This window comes from Achroia grisella, unplaced genomic scaffold (assembly GCF_030625045.1).
Source record: "Achroia grisella isolate CSIRO2021 unplaced genomic scaffold, CSIRO_AGI_Agris_v1 utg109, whole genome shotgun sequence".
Classification (NCBI taxonomy): Eukaryota; Metazoa; Arthropoda; class Insecta; order Lepidoptera; family Pyralidae; genus Achroia; species Achroia grisella.
This window is the reverse complement of record NW_026712573.1, coordinates 4,031,282-4,049,274: the sequence shown is the minus strand read 5'-3', so window position 1 is coordinate 4,049,274 and position 17,993 is coordinate 4,031,282. Positions and strand designations below refer to the sequence as shown.

General features: G+C 33.0%; 1 protein-coding gene across 1 annotated transcript; it reads left to right on the top strand.

Moving 5' to 3' along the window:
* The first annotated feature begins 4,182 nt into the window (after window positions 1–4,182).
* LOC131847718 (sarcoplasmic calcium-binding protein) lies at window positions 4,183–17,484 on the top strand. The gene is made up of 6 exons (XM_059197359.1): window positions 4,183–4,447; window positions 11,800–11,997; window positions 12,684–12,845; window positions 14,037–14,177; window positions 15,137–15,256; window positions 16,166–17,484. Exons 1-6 carry the CDS (start codon window positions 4,352–4,354, stop codon window positions 16,274–16,276), a joined length of 828 nt encoding a protein of 275 aa, XP_059053342.1. The 5' UTR covers window positions 4,183–4,351; the 3' UTR covers window positions 16,277–17,484.
* Window positions 17,485–17,993: the final 509 nt, after the last annotated feature.

Below are 17,993 nucleotides of genomic sequence, written 5' to 3'. Positions count from 1 at the left end.
TACTCACTAAACGATTACTTGAATGACGAAGTATGCATGGCAATAGTTGTTCATGCACGGGATTTTCATTTAATGTTAGACATAGATACCTATATAAATATAAATTGTAAATAAACTGGCTTTAAAAAAAAAGTAATAATTGAGTTTCTTGCCAGTTCTTCTCAATTGGATCTATATACCGAACTGGACGGTAGGGAAAAAAATAAAATTAGAATGTAAACATTTGACGTTCATAAGCGGCTAAAATGTCCTACACGAATAAATGATTTTTGAATTTGAATTTGAACAAACATCTATCCATCCATCCATCCAAACACACAACATCAACAGTAACAAACTTCTCCGTAATAGAAATAGAAATAATCTTTATTCAAATAAACTTAATATAACCACTTTTGAATAGTCAAGTTTTTTTATTCTACCGCTTATTCGGAATGCAGACTCATCACGAGAAGAATGAGCAAGAAATTTGTGTGTTTCTTCAGATAGTATGTATGAACATACTAGCTGAACCGCGGAACTTCGCCTGCGTTTTATTTCCCCGCCTTTGCAATATTTTTCATTGCAGCTCCGCTCCTATTGGTCGAAGCGTAATGTTATATACCTTAAAGCCTTCATCGATAAATGCACTATCCAACACAAAAATAATTTTTCAATTCTAACCAGTAGTTCCTGAGATTAGAGCATTCAAACAAACAAACTCTTCAGCATTACAGTGTTCAGGAGTACTTACTTAATTAAAAACATTGACATGTATAATTTATAAATATTTCATTAATACGAAGTTGACATACTCATATTATAAATAATGTAACGTACTTAATATTGACTAACGAATAATAACCAAAATTGACATCTGTTTTGTCTGTTGCATGTCAGAAATGACAAAATGTGTGAAACTAGTTCTAAAGATCTTAAAAACCACACATGTACCACATTTTAAGCAATAAATATTCATTTCATTTCAAAATTTCATTATAATGTTAGTATAGATTAACACTTTTTTATTGGATACTACAGAGTTTGGTGCCACAGAGAATTTGTACCACTGCTACACAATTTACTGTGCTCACCCTTTTTTAGAAATCGCTGCCTAGGTCCGTCAAGGACAAGAATTGAAGGATATTCATAGGTGCAATGGTTTTTATCTCCTCAGGATAGAGTATGTACTTTCCAAAGAAGATATTTCGTTGTGCATGAGTGCTACAACCAAGATGTGCGTATAAGTCTGCTGTGACCCACACAATCTGGATGCTATGATGTATAAATGATAAGTCCGGGCTGATTTCCAACTTGATATATTGAGTACACGATGATTGAGTGTGGACTATTGCTTGCTTGTGAGTATTTGGTGTACTGAAGGGAAAATGGTATGTGTGGGCGTTAAATGGACGCGGAGCGTAAATAATCATTGAAATTTTACATTTCCAATTCGAAACGTTCGAATACAAACCAGCACAAATTATTAGCTTCAGATATTAAGTACACAATAGGATTAAAACAGTCGTAGTAAATAGAGCAGACCAGTCCCTACAAGCAGCACTCGTTCATGAATATGACGTATGAGCCAGCCATCACTGCGCTCGACCATATTTTAGGGAGCCCAATGAGCCCAGGTAATTCCACAATCTAAAATTAAACTCGATGACTTCCAGGAGCAACCGCTTGGAGATGGACCTAAAATGGTACCTACATTGCTTTCAATGGGGTCATACTAGTCCCCTTTACTAACAATGCCCTTCCCCCTCTATGTATTTATATCAGTCGTCTAGTATCCATAATACAAGCTTTATTTAGTTTGGGACTAGATGACACTGTATGAATTGTCTAGAAATAAGAAACATTACATTGTATAAAACAAAGTCGCGGTCGCTGTCCAGGAGAGTAGTAGCATTTTCTCTTCAATTTGGCAAAATCTGCAAATCTTTGGTAAGCACAGGCTTAGACCTATCTGTTTACTTAATTTGCTGTGACTAGTGAGGGCCCTAGTCATGATACACATATGTTAACTCAATAGAAATAGTCTATTGCAGTATTGATTTGACTAGCCCATTATTAGGGCTTTTGAATATACTAATCTTGGCATTTCCTGTCAGTGATTTAATGCTTCCTGTTTAGTTTTATTGTTATATTAACACTTAATGGACGGCTATTTTTCTAAGCAGGATGGCAAAGAACTAAGGACTACGGAGTAGCTAATGACTAACTTGATGGTAAGTGTCTTATTGTAAATTGTATTATTTCTGTTATGTTAGCAATGTTAGTCTATATACGTGAGCAGAATCACGTTATTATGTATCCCCCGTGACCATACATGCGTAGCTATACCGGAAGTATTGTTATTAGTCCATATCTTGTAAATTCACTACCTTATCTCACCTTCAACCAAAACGAAGATTACAAAACAAGCTGATTGACGGCTGAAATAGGTGAGACTGAAGTACCTGTTCAGGAAGACGACTTTATTTATATCCGTCTTTTGGGATAAGTCAGCCATTGTACGAATCGAATTAATATGGTCATTGTATCCTTATACTAGCTACCAGCCCCGGCTTTTCACAAGTGTACATGTATTATACATATAAACCTTCCTCTTGAATAACTCTATCTATTGCAAAAAATTGCATTAAAATCCGTTGCGTAGTTTAAAAGATTTAAGCGTACTGCCTTTTATTTGCTCTTTTTTTCGTTTGTTGTTTATATTGTATTTTTTACATTGCACTGAATAAAATATTTTTCTTTCTTTCTTTCTTTCTTTCTTTTTTTCTTTCTTTCTTTCTTTCTTTCTTCGGAAGCGACTCCATTTTAGACTATGTAAAGATACTAAACTTTATTGTAGATACAATAAAGTATTACAAACTTTTATAAAGTCTACCTTATAGATAAAAGACCCATAAATTTAAATTAATGCATTATTATAGACCTGACTTAGTACTAAAAATGAAACATAGACAAAAAATTTTAACGTTAAAATGCGTTTCCTAAAAACAAATTTCTGACTAAAATATATTTTGTTTGTCATTAAGTGACATAATCAACAGTTTTGCAATCTTCTTTCTTAAGGCTATTAAATGTAATAGGTACATATTTTAGCTGTAAGACCACCTAACTTTTTCATTATCTCCAACAATTATCAGAAATGACCTTTCATACGTCGTTTAGATATTATGTCAAATTAAAATGTTTTCACAGTATAAATAATAATAAATAAATAACTAAACATATGTTATACCGCCGTCATAGTCACAATTTTCCAAACAACACACAACCGGTACTAGACAAACGATCCTGCTCGAAGGACCATAGAGAATGTAGAATCTGCTATAAGACTCACATTCTATTTCTAAACAACATAACAATCTATCCTGATGATATAAAATTGTGGAACTTCTAACTAATTTCATTATGAGAAAATGGTATGTTTTGGTTGCTGATATTAACGAGTATTGGTGAAAATGCTCACGTCTGATGGGTACATCATAGCCGTGGTATCTTCTGATGTCATTCCAGACAATTCCTTACTCTGTATATTTCTCCCTTCAACTGAAACATATTTTACAAAGCAATAAGCACGGTGCTTAGATGTAGAAATAGGTTAAACAAAAAGTAAAATATTTAGCGATTGATGTTATTAGCATAAATGTAGTTAATGTTATCAATATATGTTTTCTAGAAATAAGAATACATTAATGTTACGATAATAAAATTAATCTAATTTCAATAGGGTGATTAAGAAACAATTTGTTACCTAATAGTTAAATAATACACACCAATATTCCTATCTACGTGCGTCCTTACACGTTCTTAACACCAATTGTTTTATAAATAAATAAGGAAAAACTTAAATCTAATTTTATCAATAACAACAAGTCAATCGGACAAGTCGTTAACCCAAATTGCAATATTCAAAGACAATATATTATTTGGGTGGAATTACCAAACGCCGTTTTATAGGGCCTACGTGAACGCCCGCATGCTCTAGTATCACGATCAAATGATTTAAATATTGCCCTAAATGAATCCTACCTCAATGCCAAAATTTAATACATTGAAAACAAGCTCGAAGCGAGAAGGTCGAAATTTGGATAACACTCAATGTTGTCTACAGATAAAAATATAAACAAACGCCACCGGTTCAAAACAACTGTCCCCTCTACAAGGGCTGGCGCATAAAAATCATCCGCCATTCGAAATGCAACCAGTCGCGGCGTGGTTATATCGTAGAGCGTTCATGTTGTGTTCATTTATAAAATGAGAAGGTGTTCTAAGAGTTTATAAGTGAGAATTTGTATTTAAAAAGTAGATTAAATATTTTGTATTTATTTAAGTGACATTTAATAATTAAATAATAATGGTGCTCACGCTTGTTCGGTTGGGAATTCGTTCCATTAGTTTGAATTTGGAAAGGAGTGCAGCTCTCGTATCCAGTGCCCATAGTCAATTGAAGGTAAAATTTAATACTGCTGCAAAGCAACTTTTAGTTAATATTAATGAATATTTTATCGATTTCAAATTTAAATCACAATATTAATTAATTTAGCATGTATTTACTTTATCGCTAAATAATGTATACCTACATTACTTTTTAATAAAAACATAAAATCTTTAAATTGACTATGTAATACCGACAGCGCCATTTTTGTTGTTAATTTGCTATTAATACTTAAAGATGGAAGAAAGCAAGATGCATAGTCAAGTTACCCACGCGTTGCGCCCGTTGCCCCATTGTAGTCTTGTTTTTTTATTTATAAAGTAAAAACGTGGTTCAGAAACGGGATCGGTAAATCGGTGTCTGTGCAGCCCATTATAAAAACACGATTATTAATTAATCGATTACTGTTAATATCATGACTGATTAAATTGAAATTAAAATGTAGTGTAAAATTAATATCAAAATGCCTTATGGAGTTATGGTTAGGGCTTTCAACCTATTTATCTACACAATTAATTGATAATCATAGACATAATTTAATTTCAATTTATTTGTATTTTTTATATTTATTAAACTTTTTAATTTTAGGTTCCTAGTTGTACAATTAAGTTATGTAAATAATCTAAATATATATCTATGTATGTGTAGTTCTTTGTTATATAAATGTGTTTATGGTCCACATCTATTAATTAAAAAAAAATCATTCAGGCACATTACAGAGGCACAAGAAATGTTATATTATGCATGCATAATGTAAAATTTCTTGTGCAAATATACGCAAATACTCTGTGAGTAAGTGCAAGTTGTTTAAATATTCAAGTAACATTTATCAAGTTTAAAGTCATTTCGTTGTTACTAAGTGTGATAACTATTTTTATTTTATACAATAAACTGTTGTAATTGAAAGAAGGATGGATTATTCCAAAGAGAGAACTATTTCATTTATTTCTCTAAAACTATCAATCCACGTTTCTAAAGCCATAAAATGCAGCGACGGCGAAATCTTCCAAAACTGCTTGAAAAGTATTATAGAATAGAAATGTATGAATGAAATTACGGTGTTGAAATGTATAGATAATGATATAAATTAATAGGTAATTAGGAAATTTTGATTTATGTTAAAACCAGAGACTATACCTACTAATATTATAAAGAGAAAAAATTGAATACAATATTCATGCAACTGGCCAATACTCCCAACGATTCTCGAAATCTGATAATAAATTTTTAACTTTCATACTTAATCGCTCGGGGGGAAGGGGATTGTTAGTAACGTGGGCTAATGAACCCATTGCAATGTACCATAACAGATTGACCTCCCCGCACTTCCCCTGGAAACCACCATGAAAAATTCCTGGTGAATTTGCCAAGATAGGCTGACTCATGCCTGCTCCTGTGTTTATTTTATCATCTTCCACTGATGCCTTGCCAGCGTAAACCGTTAGTGCAGACGGGTGCACCATTCCAGTATTCCAGTATCATCAATAAAAAAAATAAAAAAAAACTAAATGGCTAAATCTACATACAGTTAGTCGTAGTTAATATTTAAATTCATATACGAACTATCTCTTTTAATTAAACTCACAGCAACCAACGATAACCTAATTATAATAGTTCGTAATTTATGTTATGCTACAAAATATTATTTTTATAAAAAAATACTTTAATTAAATGTATTAAGTGCTATATTGCGATAAACTGCTAACGCTATCTGCATTGTACATCGGTCATGTCATTCCGGGTTATAATAGCCGATTGTCTTGTCTCTGTCTGTTTATTTGTTTACATAAAATAATATTTAGTAAAGGAGACGTGGCGTAGCGGCTTTTCTACTCCGATTAAAACTCCAAAGATTGTAAGTTAGATTCTGTCCGCCGCTAAAAATCTTTAATATGATGGTCTCGGTGGTGCGTTTAATTACGATGGTGGCGGTTCGATGCAAACATTTTATTCAAGAGTATGACTGTGTATTTGTCCATGTATTAACAAAAAAATATATATATCTAATCATTCCTATTACTTGTATAGCAGCCATAATTTAAGCTCAGCTTAATTTGGAGCTCTGTGAGAACTGTCAAGGATTATCATTATTTTTCTGTTGGAAACCCTGATAACAAAATAAATTGAGACACTTCAAGATAGCAGTGTCCCTAATCTTATAAAAAAACTTGTGAAAGTTTTGACGGAAAAGGCGCGTTCTATAGCATGATCCAGAGTGGCAACTCTATAAGGGCACTGACTCAAAAACCTTCAATCTGCATTTATGTAATCTTATGTATTCTGGTGTAGTCTAATACAAAGTATAATTCACATCACGTACACAAACAAACAATCCAATTGTTTTATCAAATGAATTTGTTGAATTGCCTTGAACGAGGTAGGTACCAAATCGCAAGCAACAACAAAATTAAAACAATATTTGTCTTCTTTGTTTACGATCAATATTTCAAGGTTTTAGGTAGATAACTACAAATATTATATAAGCATTTATATATGGATGTATATGGAATGGTGCATCCAGGTACGCTGGCAATCTACAGAGAATTATTGAATCATTAAGTCGGTGTTTGTTACCAAACTCCTCCGAAACGCCTTTAACGATTTCTATGAAATTTAGTACACAGATAGTCTAGATCCTGAGAAATGACATAGTCTACTTGTTAGTGCGAAAAAATGGTTGTAAGGGGTCGAAAGGGGAGATGAAAGGTATGGATGTATCAGTAGATATTCAAAGTTTGTAAAAAGCTCATTGCAGTGAAACTACTGCAAATAGACTAAACGCTGACGAAGTCGCGGGCACAGTTAGTATTTTAGTTATATTGAATGATACCATTAAGTCGGTATTTTTTTAAAACTCCTCCGAAACGACTTTATCGGTTTTTATAAAATTTAGTCTGCATATCGAGTAGGTCTGAGTATCGGTCAACACTAATTCATAACACTCAATGATATCGATAATCCACCCCAAAATTGTTTTAAATATGTTTTTAAAATACATACAGTTGCAAATTTTCACCCTTTTACGATCAACCCCTATTTTTTATAGCGATATTAGTACTTCAATGTATATGACAAAACAACGTTTGTTGGATCAGCTAGTAATATATAAATATATAGTACAACTAGGTATCCCGGCAAACGTTTTGCCTTAAAATAAAAAAATAAATTTAGGGGTGGACTACCCCTAACATTTAGGGGGATGAAAAATAGATGTTGATTCTCAGATTCTCAGACCTACTCAATACGCTCGCAAAATTTCATGAGAATCGATCAAGCCGTTTTGGAGGAGTATGGGAACGAAAACTGTGACACGATAATTTTATATATAAGATAATAATTATAGTATATGTACTAGAGATTCTGATTAACATATTAACTAATCTGTTAGTTGTGTAATTGGAACGTGATATTAATTGTAACAAGGTCAATTAGTTGTTTATAATTTCAATAAATGGATGAAATTTGAGAATTCAGTTCCTATATATTTCTGTTTACAACGCATGTATTGAATTGTAAACATATTTTTATATTCACCTACGATAATGTATAGCTTGAAGTCCTTTGTGTACCAATGGAAGTCTGCGAAATATATACATATATGCATAGTTATATATATACATATATTCAACTAGCTGTTCCCGCGACTTCGTCCGCGTGGATTTTAACTTTATTTTCTAGCATTTACAGACGTATGGAAAAAACGGTTTAAATATTACGTTTCATTTATACAAACAGTCATTATAATGATATATGTTCGAAAATATATTCAACTAACTGTTCCCGCGACTACGTCCGCGTGGAATTTAACTTTATTTTCTAGAATAAAAGTAGCCAAAATCACTCCATATTACATCAAATTTATTTCTAGCACAAGAAAAATCCCGTCAAAATCGTTTTCAAATCTACTTTGCACTATGCAATCCACAAATATGAAAACAAAATATAGGCGAAATAAGGAACTTGCTGTTTTTTCAACAAACACAGTTTTACCGAAAATGGTGTCAAAATATAGATAAAAAATGATATATATATATTTAATGGTTATAAAAAATTATCCCTTATCACTTAGGGGTATGAAAAATATGTATTCTCAGACCTACTGAATATGCATATAAAATTTCGAGTGTTCACGAGAATGTTCGTGTATAATATACATATATAAACCTTCCTCTTGAATCACTCTATCTATTAAAATAACCGCTTCAAAATTCTTTGCGTAGTTTTAAAGATTTAAACATACATAGGGACAGACGGCGACAGCGACTTTGTTTTATACTATGTAATGATATTCTATTAGCTAATATTTACATTATTACAGTAATGACTTATTAGCTTGCTTCCTTTCTATGTCTATCTTTACGATTACTCTATCAATCAACATAACTGGTTGTCAACAGAATTGGGCCCAAACTGATAGTGACCACAGTTCAATGCCCTCTGACATATGACATACATCCTGACATTCGACAGCCGAGGCCACTGGTGGACACGACGACCTTTTGTAGGTTGATAGCTTCGTACCCTGGGGTTGAGATAAAGATACTGTTGTTTTTTTACTACAAAAACCCTAAAAGTAATGTGACCCAATGTGGGTTTTTACTTTTGGGGTTTTTGTAGTAAGAAACTTAATATTCATAGCGCTGACAATATTATCTGATTGCACTAAGAATGAGTGTGTAGCAGTTTCTATGTTGATTACCGCGTGTCGCTATTTTAAATGAAATCTATTCAAAAGAGCAGCACACAAGTTTCTTGCTCAATCTTCTTGACGAGTCTGCGTTCCGAATGAGTGGTAGAATATAATAATAGTGATATTTATATCACTATTATTAAATGACTATTAAAAAGTGCTTGTATTAAGTTTATTTTAATAAAGATTATTTCTATTAATAATTAATATCCGTGGACAATTTACACAACACCATCTAGACCCAAGCCTAGGGCTTGTGCTACGTGTGAAAACTAACTTACACGAAGATACATTTTTATATATACATACATAGTAAATACACAGACCAGTTCAACTAATCACACTCATGAATACAATTACACCGTGCGAGGATCGAACCCGCAATTATCGGAAGTAAACCGGTGCGTGCTAAATTGCTAAAGCACGAGACCATATATATTATTATTTTATCTATCAAATGTCAGCCTGCATACGAAATAACCTTGTTGCATCTCTATTATAAATTCAAGATAGCAATTTCGTCAACCCCAGTGATGTGGGTACGCAAATAAAATCGACCATCCGCCAACCTTGCAAATGATTCAGTTCACGGCTCTTTTATTTGATAAGTGCTACGACGATTTTCTAAAGTGACAGCACTAGAGGGATATTTTTGTGATTGGAATGGCAAAGAATGGATCATATAATGGTAAATTTATTTATTCTTAACTTTAAGTATTGTGTCGAATTTGAAAAACAATATTATTATATAAATCTACAAAAAAGTTCTATACATATAAATAAAATTGGAGTGTCTCGTTTGTAATATTGAAATAACCATTATTTACTACATGCACATGAATATAATATAGTAAATACACCAAAATAACATTTTTTAAAATTTTTCTCTGTCTGTCTGTATCTTCCGGCAAATTTTTTTTGAAATGACTTGACCGATTTTGACGAGATATTTTTTAGCAGGTACCTGATGTAATAAGGAGTAACTTAGGCTACTTTTATTCAAAAAATCTTTTATTTTAGAAAAATAAAGTTAATTTCCACGCGGACGAAGAGTACAGCTAGTTTAAAATAATAATAACCATTCCAGTACTAATAATAAAATAAATATAATGATATTAATACTAATAATAACTGCTAAATTAAGCTACAACGTTTATTATTCAGTAAAAAAAACTCCTTGATTAAAATTTTTTTTTTACTTAATACTTGTAAATAAATTTCGTCCGTAGTTTTGTTTTCGGATTCCTCTAATGCTGTTGGCCGCAGCTGGCCTTTATAAATTCACCGGACGATAGGGAGCGAGTTTAATATACATTATTTAAATTATTAACCGTGCCAGTCTTATCAGCCAGTCAGCTCGTGACAAATGGGGATCGAAATTAGGATGTCCTGAGCCGTGATTCGATTCCTTAGAATTGTCCTTAGACTAAAGTCATATCCGTCAGGTGGGAGTTTGCCTTCAGCTGCTCCATAACTCCTTCCGTGTCTTTGGAGTGCCATCTGCACTTGCTCGCTGTAAAGGCCAGCTGCGGCCAACAGCAGTAGAGTAGTCCGAAAAAAAAGTATGTAAGTATAATGAAGTAATGAATTAATGAAATTATTTCTGTGCCAACTCTGCAACGAGTAAGCGATTGCAGCTGTGTGCAGTGTGTACTTAGCCTATACATGCACGTTTGGATTGCACACATGTGCACTGTGCATAATGAGGTCATTAACCTCGGTTATCGTGAAGCAAAACGCACTGATGTTGATTTCTATGTCAACTGATTTTATTCTTGGTATATTATACATATCTATCTATTTATAAAGTTATATTGTAAAGAGGAAGGATATTTGTCAACGGATTAAGTAAAAAAGTATTTAATTACTTAGGTAGGTAGGTAGACTTTATGATAAAAAAAAAATAGGGTTATTGTCAGGTGCTTGGACCTGTAGCACTGCGACCTACATAGATCTATTGTGCTCGACCTTTTTCAGAGTTCGCTACCTAGGCCCGTCAGGGATAAGAATTGAAGGGTGTTCATAGGAGGTATGGTTTTTATCTTCTCTGGAAAGAGTAAATTTTCCGAATAGACTTTTTTTTTGTATATGATATTGAAATGGTGCACCTGCCTGCGCTAACGGTTTACGCTGGCGGGGCACCAGTGGAAGATGATAAGATGAGAATGAGGTCAGGTCAGTTAGCCCATAGTGATAAATTCATTTGGAATTTATCACGATGGTTTCCAGGGGAAACCACGTGGAGGTCAACCTGACATGGTACATTGCTAGCAATGGTGTCGAGAATCCACATTACTAACAATCCCTTCCGTTTTGAATTTATTTAAAGGTAATTCCAGTAAAAAATGGATACATTCTTATAGCTGCGTGTTAAATTTTAAACTCGTTTGGTTATTTGTAATGTTTGTTTGAATTGAATAGAATGTTTTTTCAAATCAAATGAAATTATAATATCTATGATGGTGTGGACCTATTACAAAGTCTTATGATATGACAAATCTACTACTTTCTAGTCATAAAGTTTAACTGCCATTTACGAGTTTACCTACGATCTTACTAACATCTAAGAAAAAACAATTAATACAATAAACTTGACGTTTTACAAGGTTCTACATGAATATATGATTTTGAATGATGGTTACCTCATACCTGAACCTTGTTTTTTTTTTATTTCCAGCTAATCCACACTAAGCCAGTATGCAATGGGAGCGTCTGCTTCCTACAAGAGAAGCAGAGGGAGTATGAGTTGGCAGAGCAGGTGTCCAGTTTGAGGAGGAACTACAGCAAGCAGCACGGTCGGCCCGAGGAGGACAGGAGGAAACAGCAGTCCGACAGCGATTCCGATTCTGATACCGAATGCAAGGGTTTTGATAGGGTAAATATATAAGCATACAGTTATTGATAACCCAGGATAATTCGCGCAGCATCATCTAGTATCAAACTGAGCATAGTTATTTGTGTAGGTACTACAAGTGATAAAAGACTCGGACCACCACTCAGACTTAAAGAAATAATCATACTTATGAATACAAATGTTTGTATGCACATGCAGCATTTGTATTCACGAGTATGATTATCTATATTGATCTGGGTGTTTTCTATAAACATTACATAGTATAAAATAAAGTCGCTCTTATTGTCTGTCCCTATGTATACTTAAATCTTTAAATCTACGCAACGGATTTTAAAGCGGTTTTTTTAATAGATAGAGTGATTCAAGAGGAACGTTTATTATATAATACATCTACACCCCTGGAAAGCCGGGGCGAGTAGCTAGTATATTATATGTATTTAAAAAAAGTATATATGTATTTCTAACAGTTCTCAGCCAGAACACAACTCTGCTGAGCAGTGTAAAATAAGCAGTGTATAAAAAAAACGCGGGAATAATTAGACATATAAAAACATACAGGTCCAAATGTTGTCGCCAAAAAGAAAGATAATTAAAGAAATAATCCTAATTAAGAAAGGTATACCTATTACTTAATTAAAAAAAAACAACTCTGATACGCAATCTCATAAAGTAAAATCTTCATCTAAAATTTGTTGTTTACTTTACAGTCGGAGTTCTGGAGACGCAAGATGCGAACCGTCCACAACATCCTCGACATAGACAAGGACGGACTGATCTCATTCAATGACTTCGTGCTGTTTTCCGAGAGGTTCAAGTCTTTGGGCCACCTGGATCAGCAACAGGCCGAAGACTTTTCCAACATTATTAAGGTAAGTAATGATGACAGATGTTAGGTGATAGAAGGTGTTACATGTGAATGTGGATGGTTATAAGGACAGATGAAGGCCGAAAAAGAGATGGATGGACTGTATGAAAGATGATATGCTAAGAATGGAAGCAAATAACGAGATGACTGCGAACAGGGATGAATGGAAGAGAAAAACATATTACGCCAACCCCAAATAAATGGGATAAGGAAGAAGCAGATGATGATATCACAAATAAGATAATATTCTAATACTAATTGCTCGCGATTTAGTTTGCTATGTTCTGAAATGTATTTATGTGTGTTTACTTTATTATCTTTGGATGTAACAAAGTAAATATCTATATCTACAAAATCTATCTTTATAATTGTAAGAAGCACTAATTAATGATAACAACTTAGGCTTTGAGGCCAGCTACCGCAAGGGAAACCGCGCCCGTGACTTGTGACACGGGTGTAGGTTTAAGAGGCCCCTTTAGGATGCATTTAACACTCACCTTCACTACTTGTAGCTTCCCCCCAGGGCCAACTAAGACCGGGATAAACCTATTTCTAATACCATTCACTTTATTAGTTAGTATCTAAAACACAACCGGCACGCTCTACGCTCGTCGCCTGAATACCGCGGCTCACCCAACGATAGAGGATTATTAACCTCCTACCGACCTCCGTGTTTATAGACCGAAGTCAGTGTAGTAGGTTGATCTATAAATACTAGATGGCGCTATTTGCAATATTTGTAATAATCTTTACATTGGGTACTTCATTAGTACTAAACACAAACTACCTACTTTTAATATCTTTTTAAAATATCGGATTTTTTTCTACAATATTGATGTGAACTCAAACACATATATAAAATTCTCGTGACACAATGTTAGTTACCATACTCCTCCGAAAAGGCTTGACTGATTTTTCTGAAAATTTATATGCATATAAATATATGTAGGTCTGAGAATGGGCTGTTATCTATTTTTCATACCCCTAAATGATAAGGGGTCCCCTAACATTTTTTGGACAAAAAATACAAACAATTTTCCCAAATTTTTTTCCAAAATTTTCACCCTTCTACCATTAACCCCTATTTTTTAAAGAAAGTTTGCGGTCTCAGATAGTATTTAATAATATTAATTAAATTTTCTAATCGCTGCAATAATAAACAAGCGAAGTAATAATGAATGAATGGTTGTTTCAGTTAACTTGGGAGGAGCAGTGGGGTGCAGTCGACCCGTACAACTTCGTGACAGTGGAACAGTATTTGGAAGATATGCATCACGTACTCAATGACAAAACACTGAAGAAAAAGGCGCACCGTTGGCTGCCGTATCTGTTCAAAGTAAGATTTCCAGTTCATCCATAGTAATATTATAAATGCGATACTAACTCTGTCTGTCTGTCTCGCTTTTTCGCCAAAACTACTGAACCGATTTATATAAGATACTAGCTTTTGTCCGCAGCTTCGCTCGAGTTAATTTATGCTCTTAGCGGTGGAATTCATCAAAATCCTTTCTTAGCGGATGCCTACGTCATAACATCTACCTGCATGCCAAATTTCAGCTCGATCCATCAAGTGGTTTGGGCTGTGCGTTGATAGATCACTATGTCAGTCACCTATGAGTTATATATATTTAGATTGTATATTGTAGATATTCAACATTTTTGAAGCTAGAACGATTAAACTAATAATTTTTATTTGGCTTTTATTGGGTTCGTTTATTAAATATTTTTTCATTATTTGTTACAAGGTCACTATTTTACACCTAATTACAATATATTCATTGCATTGGCTATACTATTCCACTGCCTATTACACCAAAAAATAAACATTTTTATCACTTTTTACAATAACAAGGATAGGTATCGAGAATCCAATTTGCATTTTCTCTTGTATCATAGTCTAGTTTGTATATTCTCTTGTATATGATATAGTTATAAAGTATATCTTGTCAAAGTTGCGATAACTTATTAAACCGGTACAGGCCAGTAATTTTGTGAGCTGCGGTCTTGCTCAGACTTGCGATAAGTATTGCAACTGTACGTTACTTTTAAAAATATAATGGAATGGTGCACCCGCCTGTGCTAACGCTATACGCTGGCGGGGCACCAGTGGAGGATAATAAGATGAACGTGAAGTCAAATCAGATAGACTATCGTGAGAAATTCAGCAGAAATTTATTACGATGGTATCCAGGGGTAAAAATATCAACCTGATATGGTACATTGCTAGAAATAGGGTTATTAGTCCACATTACTATGACCTTTCCACTAAAAACTTTATGTTATCTATGGTTACAGGCTGTAGACAAAGACAAGTCAGGCTACATATCCGTAAAGGAGTTCAAGTTGTTCTTCGAGTGCTTGGGTCTCGACAATGAACACGCTGCTGTGGCGTTTGCAGTTATTGATACCAACGGTGTAAGTGACCTACTCTTACTGTTAGCGCGTTCGAAGGAATTGTTTGTAATAAAATAATGTGGCTTTTAAACAGAAAGTCAGTTGTATTTCTGGCTATATATATTATTTTTAATTGAACACTGAACTAGAGGAAAAAAATATTATTACATTAAAAAAAAATGTTGTATTTCTTGCTATTTTTTTTTCAATTGAATATTGAGTTGGAGGGAAAAAATATTAATATAAAAAACTTTATTTCACGTTCTTAATAATGGCTAAAATATGCTAAATATATAAAAGGATTTGTGAGTTGATTCATATACAAACATGTTTATTAAATAACAATTAATGTTTGATATTAATTGAATATAAATGTTTGCATCGTGCGAGGAATCGAACCCGCGACCATCGGGAAGCGGTGTACTAAACCTATATATTTTACCAATATTAGTTTTAGTGCTACGTTCGTGTTTTACACTCAGATGGATCGTACATATGCTTGTTTACATCATCATTCTAGTATAAAAAAAATATTAAAACTCATTATCATTGCCTTGCGTTTATCCCCTTATTTGTGGTCAGCACAGTATGTCATCCTCTTCCACTGATCTCTGAGCACACTCTCCTTTTATGCAAATTCAAAATTTCTTTATTCATGTAGGTCTATTACAGAATTTTATGATATGTCAAATCTACCGTCAGTTCAGAATGATTTCGAGATGAGAAGAACTGACAAGAAACTCATCTCGTATTCTTTTCAAATAAATGTTTATAATAATACAGATTCATTTAAATTCAAATTTTCTTCTCAAATATTCTTCCATATCATCTTTCACACAATCCATCCATCTTTTTTAGAGCGTCCTCTTCCTTTCCATCCATCCACATTCATATAAAAAACATATTAAAACTAGCTTGATTTCTTTCCAGGACGGCAAATTGTCAATGAAAGAATTTGTGAAGCTCGGAAAGGATTACTTCATCACAGAAGACGAGACTAAGGTGTCCAAAATGTTTTGGGGCCCGCTCAGCGATGTTTGAGAGCTTATATTTAATATGTTTAAGATAAAGTGACTGCTAAGAAAGTTTTAAAATGAGACTCAAAAGGATATAATTATTCAATTTAAGCTGTTTTATAAAATGATATTTTATCTGAAATTATTGTATTTATATATATTTATTAAGTGGTTAATTACAGTAGTCGCATCCAATGGTCATAACAAAAGATTTTGAACTTAAATTTTGTAATGAAGTACTACAGAAATTCTTATTAACTAAAATTGGTGTAACACCGTTCGATGTTTGAACGAATGTACCTCAGAACTCGTAATACAAACCACACTTGCAACAACAATTCAGAATTTTACACATTTAATATGAAATTAACAATATTCCAATAAAAATTGTCCACCTACTATATTAAAATTGTGACTTAGCGGCCTCGTTTATTCTTCGGCGCGTGTAAGTTTTGCCATTCAGCACTTTTTAAGGGCTGTGCACTGCATATGTAGGCTGGTATATTTTTATTGATGGGGACAAAAATATTGTGTATCCCAAATACTACATTACCCTTAAACCTCTTAGATGTAAAAAAATATAGGAACTCATTTCCATTTTTATAATTTTGACATTTATGTGGGTGGTTTTGACAATTATTTTTACTTAAGGAATCACAATGAAAGTACATCAGAATCCTTATTTTTTTGTTATAATTTTAGATTTATATCAATTACTATAGATTTGATTATGTAAAGTAATTGCAGTTCTCAATAGAAACTGATTGAATTTGAATTCTGTTACATAAAAAATAACAACATACCAGATGGTACAATGTTGCCATATTCTTAAAAAATATATGTATAATGTAAGATCTATAAAATATTGTAACCATTACGCTCATATTTTTTAATTATATTTCTTAGTGTCTGCTAATTAAGATGGAACAACTTAAAAATTAGATTCTTAGTCTATGACAATGCACTGTTAGTTAAACAGTATAAAATCGTGTAATAATTAGTCTATGGTGTATTTTTTGTGAAAAAAAATATGAGCCAATAATATGCATAGATTAAGGTACGTATATGATGTATTTTTTATACATTCTTTCTTGTCTATGTATTAGAGTTATGTCCTAGAAGACTATAAAATCTATGTCTGATATATCAGCATTCCTATTTTATAAATATTGAGAAGTCATTCGATTCTGAATGACAAATGTTGTGACGAATCTCAATAAAACATTGAAAGGATATGTTTGTTTTAATTATTAGATTTATTAAATTTTATATTACAATACACTTTTTAACAACTGAGGTTATCTATAGAGACTATAGCAAAGTTTTACAAGAAGGCCTTAAAAAACTCTTAAATACAAGAGTTTTTTAAGGGTTCCAATGCGCACGTAACACATTTGTTGTTTTTGGAGTCCTTAGGATAACGGTAACTGTTTACCATCAGATGGGCCGTATGATTGACAACTTCAGAAAAAAACATATTGGGCAGTGGCTTAATTTAAAAAAACTGGTTTTTGGCAGTTCATATTATTTGGCTTGCTTAATGAGATGTGTTTTGGTTGAAGGGTGAATTTTAAGACGTGAATAGCCTTGTACAAATCACACAGCGCCATCTATTCACTGTTTACAGCTAAGTAGATCTTGTGTTATAGGTACGTGACAACTGTTAGAAATCCTATTTTGTAATAAAAAACATTTGCATATGCATACAAAATACCAATACCAATATAAACAATCATGCTCAA